The sequence below is a fragment of the Chiloscyllium plagiosum genome, chromosome 6 (assembly GCF_004010195.1).
Source record: "Chiloscyllium plagiosum isolate BGI_BamShark_2017 chromosome 6, ASM401019v2, whole genome shotgun sequence".
NCBI classification, from domain to species: Eukaryota; Metazoa; Chordata; class Chondrichthyes; order Orectolobiformes; family Hemiscylliidae; genus Chiloscyllium; species Chiloscyllium plagiosum.
Genome location: NC_057715.1, coordinates 64,886,139 through 64,892,138, shown reverse-complemented (window position 1 = coordinate 64,892,138; position 6,000 = coordinate 64,886,139). Strand labels below are relative to the sequence as shown.

Sequence of the window (6,000 nt, the reverse complement as noted above, 5' to 3'; positions counted from 1 at the left end):
CTTTTCCAGCAACACATTTTCAGCTCTGATCTCCAGCATCTGCAGTCCCCACTTTCTCCTAGAATGTCTTAACCAGAGTTGACTTGTTAACCAATCAACACTTCTTTCCTCATGGCATGTAAATTAATGTGATTGTTTGAAATTTTAAATTCTTGCATCTGTTCTCATGAATGTAACTGCAAGCTTTTGGAACTGTTTTTCTTCTCAGCCACAACCAAGTTCTGTCCTACAAAGCAACTATTAATTCAAAGCCTCTTTTGCCGTAACCCTGGAAAACTATAATGAGTGGCAAACCAATTACATCAGTCGTGCTATCAATTACCCAAATACTTTACGTTGAGACTAATGCAATAGTTACTTTCCTATGAATAATTAACCAACATGCATGTGTCTAAATTCATAAGTCTCACATAGCAAACAAAACAAAATGAAGCTGTTTTGAACTTGTGATGCAATACAGTGTCTGTTGTAACAGGAGGTTTCATGCTCAGAAGAGGGCATGACCCTAAAGTTTCAAAAATAAATTACATCTCCAAATGCTTCATAAAAGCTATTATTTTCTACTTAATCATTTTAACAATACATACGTTTGAACTTCCGTAACTCTAGTGCTGTTGCTGTAGTCTTCAATGTAACTTTGATTAGCTAGCCAATAGACCAATATTTCAGTTTTTGGAGGAAGGTCAGCCAATACTGTGCAAGTTATATCTAGCTTTGAGCCTGTAAAAAGATGCATGTTTGAAAGGAACTTGGAAAAAAACATAACAACATTGGAATAATTAAAAGCTCAAGTTCAGACACACCAAATTTATTTAATTATTTATTTTTAGCCCAAGATTTATACATCTTCTCTAAATAAACTTCCCATTTTTGATTATCGATCCATTAGGTGGGTGATACAGGAACACAGTAATGCTCAACTGTGTTGGTTTCACCATATGCAGAGTTAAATTGTTGACTTCAAAAATTACAACATTCGTAGATGTTATAGCATAGGCTGATATTGCTCCGATTTAGTTCTGGTGGTGAAACAGGAATATATATCAAAATTCAAGTTGCCTCAGAAAAAAATCTCAAACTACTAATAAGTGCTATCAAATATGAAACTGCAAGAAATACATCTTGAAATGGATGTTTTAGTCCGTTGCGGATTGATTCTACTCTCATGTATAAATAATACTTCGTCAAATATAATCGCTCTGACATATTGTTCTAACTGTTAACAAATCTGGTTGCACTAGTCTGATCTGTTCTGAAGTTCTGGAGAAGAGTCAGACCAGGCAAAATGTTAACTCTGTTTCTCTCTCCACAGGTACTGCCAGACCTGTTCAGTTTCTCTAGCATTATCTATGTTGATAGTGTGGTGATGAAAAAGCAGGTCAGGCAGCATTCGAGGAGCAGGAGGATCTACATTTCGGGTATAAACCCTTCTGCCTGACCTGCTGTGCTTTTCAGACATCACACTCTCGACTCTGATCTCCAGCATCTGCAGTCCTCACTGTCTCCTAACATTATCTATGTTTGTTTCAGGTTTCCAGTATCTGCAGTATTTTACTTTATTGGATAAAATTTTAAGTTGGAGTAGCACATGGGTTCGTGCACAGTAGAGGTTTCTAACCACCAAAAAAAATTTCAGAAGCTTAACTCTAACCCATTGATATCCATATTCAATCAGAATGTTTGCTCCCTTGGGACAGATGGGTTCCTGTATGAAGGCATGCTAATTTCTCAATTCAAGCAATATTTCAATGCATTTGTAAATTAGCATGCATGAATGAATTTCCTGACACTACCAGTGAAGGAAGTGAGATTACAGTAATGAGATGCTGAATCAAATTTTGAGAAATGCTGTATTGTCTTAATATTAAAGGGTTTGTTCACAGTCCTTTTGCCAATTATAAGAGATCATAAAATTTAAAAAAGACAGACTAGCATTTTGCTATGATACAGGTAATGGGAATTGTGGTCAAGTCAGATCCCTGAAGGAAACCTGGCTTAATGGATTCTTTTTGCAATTGGTTAATGAGATAGTCAACATAGTCAAATGAGGTTGTGCAGATTTTTTAAAAGCAGAACGTAAATTCATTATACCAAAGGCAAAAAGCTAGATGTACAGTCAGAAAGATTTTAACATATGCATCAAGACAGCATTTAAAACATTTCCCCAAGCCATATGTTAGAGCACCTCAGTTCTACAGAAATGTCACTCCAATCTCAGCTATTTTAAGTCATTAACTAACTGATACTTTCCAGTGTCTTTCCCATCGACTGTAGAGAGAATGCTGGCATGAACCTCAAACAATTCTGATGGTCTAAGCTTTCACGTTCTAACAACATGAAGATTTCGATCCACACTTTCCCAACTTGGAAGCTCCATACTAACATTTTTCAGCAAGAGTCACCGATTCTCGGAACTCTGGATTTCTTTTTGCAGGGAGAAATCTTCTGCAGGGGTAAAACCTTGAACCTTCCGTTCTGAAACTAAAATTAAACTAACTGTCTTAACGTTTATTCTGTCATAAATCCAGTATGATAAACATTTTATCTATCAACACCATAGGGATTCTCTCAAGCGTTCTACTATAGTTAAATGTTTTATGGAACTGACTTACTTAGGCCACTGTTCCAAATCAATTTTGATCTTCCAAAACAAAACTTCACAAAACTGACCACATCTATATGCTCCATTATTTTAAAATCTGAACTGCAAAAATATATTAAAACATCTTTCATCACAATTTCCCGAACACTTCTTAAAACTACTGAACATCTCAAAGCACTTCACATTCAAATAGTATTGAGCAGATACTCAAATAGTGAGCAGGTAATGGCCAAATCTTCAAAGGAACAGCACCAACATCAGGTTGTGTCTATATTCAAACTTGCCCATCTTGGCATTGCTTCACATTTCTTCTGGGTCATGAGAGCCAGCTTTCAGAGAAATGCCAAGTGCAGCATTGCTCACAGAACTCTGTCACAGCATTGCAGAATCAGGATTAGACAGGACACATCTTTTTATTGTCACTGCCTGTTATCTGGTATTTTTAAAGGTCCGTGCTAATGAATGGATGAAAGGGTGGCCTGAAGAGTGGGCGAAAGGACAACTGAAGAAATGGATAGATAGGATGGCAGGTGGGTAGATGGGTGAGGTGGTAGGTGCAGTAGTGGGTAGATAGGCCAGAGTATAGTTAACTCTTATCAGGAAGGGGTATCCCCTCCAGAAGGTGGTTAACTTAGATTGGTTTGGGAGGGATCGGGTTGATCCAGCAAGCCAATCACTTGTCTTTCTTGGAAGCATGGTAGTAATTGGGTTTGGGGGAGGAAGGCGGATGAAAGCGTTCAGGGAGTCAGGAGTTGGTTCTGTTATTGCCTATGAGATAGAAGATTTCTAACTAATGTTTCCTCGATAACTACCAAGGTAGGTACATTGGAACTGTCTGAGCTCTTGCTCTTGCTCAGAATCAGAGACTTTGGTAGGGAGCGCCAGGGAGCAAGATAACTGACCATCATGAGATCAAATTTCCTGGGAAATTCCCACAGAAACATAGGAAGTAGGAGCAGGACTAGGCCATAGGGACTTTCACAGCTGCTCGGCCATTCAATATGATTGTGAGTGATCCTCTATCTCAAGCTATATTCCCACTATCCCATTGTACCTGATGTCTTATAAATTTAAAAAGTTCTCTTTCTTGAAGTGACTTGGCCTCTGCAGCCTTCTGTGTTAATTAATTCCACAGGTCGACCACTCGCTGAGTGAAGAAAAGTTTCCTCAGCTCAGTCCTAAATGGCTTACTCCATATCATGTGACTGTGGTTCTAGACGCTCCAGCCGAAGGAAACATCCAGCCTATATCAAGTCTGTCTGGTCCTTTTAGAATTTTACACATTTCAATCAGATCCCCTCTCATCTAATCTAATGAGTGCCCAGTCGAACCAATCTCTCCTCAATAAACATGGCTGACATCTCAATGTATACCTTGCAAACGTCTGCTGGACTCCATTTATGGCACGTGTATCATCTCTTAGGTAAAGGAAGCAAATCTGCACACAATATTCCAGAATAGTCTCACCAACGCCCTGTAAAACTGGAGGAGGGCATCCCTACTTCCGAACTTAATCCTATTGCAGATCTCTGTACAATCACATTTCCCAATATATCAAATAAAACTCTGCCTTTCTACTTTTCACACCAAAAAGTGAAGAACTTCACATGTATCCACATTGTACGGCATTTGCCATGTGGTTTCCTCATACAGTTTATTAACAATTCTACCCAATGTTCTTTCCCATTTGTCTGTTCTTCTTAAGTATCGAATACACCGGATATTCAATTCCCATGTTTGGTCATTCTCTGTGCATGGCTCTGTATTCACATCTATATCTTAAGCCGTGCATTTCTCTTTGTGCTGTTAATACACCTACCTTAATGCCTTTACACTTGTCTTTTTAACCTTGTTAGTCATCATAACTTTATCTTGGACAATAGCCCAATTTATTATTATTGTATTTTCTGCCTTCTATGTAGAACATAGAACATTACAGCGCAGTACAGGCCTTTCGGCCCTCGATGTTGCACCAACCTGTGGAACCAATTTGAAGCCCATCTATCCTATGCTGTTCCATTCTCATCCATATGTCTATTCAATGACCATTAAAATCCTCTTAAAGTTGGCGAGTCTACTACTGCTGCAGGCAGGGCATTCCACGCCCCTACTATTCTGGGTAAAGAAACTACCTCTGACATCTGACCTATATCTATCACCCCTCAATTTAAAGCTATGTCTCCTTGTGCTAGCCATCACCATCTGAGGAAAAATGCTCTTACTGTCCAATGTATCTAACCCTCTGATTATCTCATATGTCTCAATTATGCCACCTCTTAACCTCCTTCTCTCTAACGAAAACAGCCTTAGGTCTCTCAGCCTTTCCTTGTAAGACCTTCCCTCCATACCAAGCAACATCCTTGTAAATATCCTCTGAACCTTTTCCAAAGCTTCCACATCCTTCCTATTATCCTATAGGGCAACATGGTGGCTCAGTGGTTAGCACTGCTACTTCACAGCGCCAGGGACCCAGGTTCGATTCCCGCCTCGGTCAACTGTCTGTGTGGAGTTTGCACATTCTACCCGTGTCTGCGTGGGTTTCCTCTGGGTGGTCCGGTTTCCTCCCACAATCCAGCGATGTGCAGATCAGGTGAATTGGCCATGCTAAATCGCCCATAGTGTTAGGTGCATTAGTCAGGGGTAAAAATGGGAAATGGGTCTGGGTGGGTTACTCTTCGGAGGGTCAGTGTGGACTTGTTGGGCCAAAAGGCCTGTTTCCATACTGTAAGTAATCTAATCTAATGCAGTGACCAGACTTGTACGCAATACTCCAAATGTGGCCACACCAGAGCTTTGTACAGGTGCAGCATGTTTGCTTCTTACTTTTCTATCCTTGCTTTCCCCTTTTGACTCCTTTCTCAGGTTTCTATCCCCCACCATTCAAGTTAAAATCCTCCCCCATAGATGTTTAGACTTTTACAGTATAGAAGGCAGCCATTTGGTCCATCGTGTCTGCTGCGGTCAATGCAGACCTGACTACCCTCCTACCATTTTTCAGCTTTTGGCCCACAGCAAATGGGCCAAAATGAATCATTGGGATCTCTTCCAGGGCAGGTAGGACCTGTACAAGAAGGATGGGTGCATCAAAACTGGAGGGGCACCAATATGTCAATCCACTCAGGAGGATTTAAACTTGTGTGGCAGGGAAGAGGGAACAAGAACAGTACGTCAGCAGGTGGAGAAGACACTCAAGTAAGTCTAATACGAAGGACAGACAGGGCCAGGTTAATGAACATGGTGGGACTAGTGGTCTGAAGTGCATTTATTTTAATGCAAGGAGTAGAATAAATAAGGCAGATGAGCCTAAAGCCTGGATTAGTACATGGGACTATGATGTGATAGCCATCGCAGAGATTTAGTTGAAAGAAGGGCAGGACTGGCAGATCAACATTCCAGGG

The 6,000-nt window shown here is 40.3% G+C and overlaps 1 protein-coding gene across 1 annotated transcript in view; it reads right to left on the bottom strand.

Annotated features, from left to right (window-relative positions):
- The window catches only part of LOC122550651 (interleukin-1 receptor-like 2), a 33,539-nt gene that overhangs the window by 11,253 nt on the left and 16,286 nt on the right, over positions 1–6,000 (bottom strand). Inside the window, exon 3 of the mRNA XM_043691729.1 lies at positions 588–720. Within this exon, the coding sequence (XP_043547664.1) occupies positions 588–720 (133 nt within the window). The remainder of the gene's footprint in view (positions 1–587; positions 721–6,000) is intronic.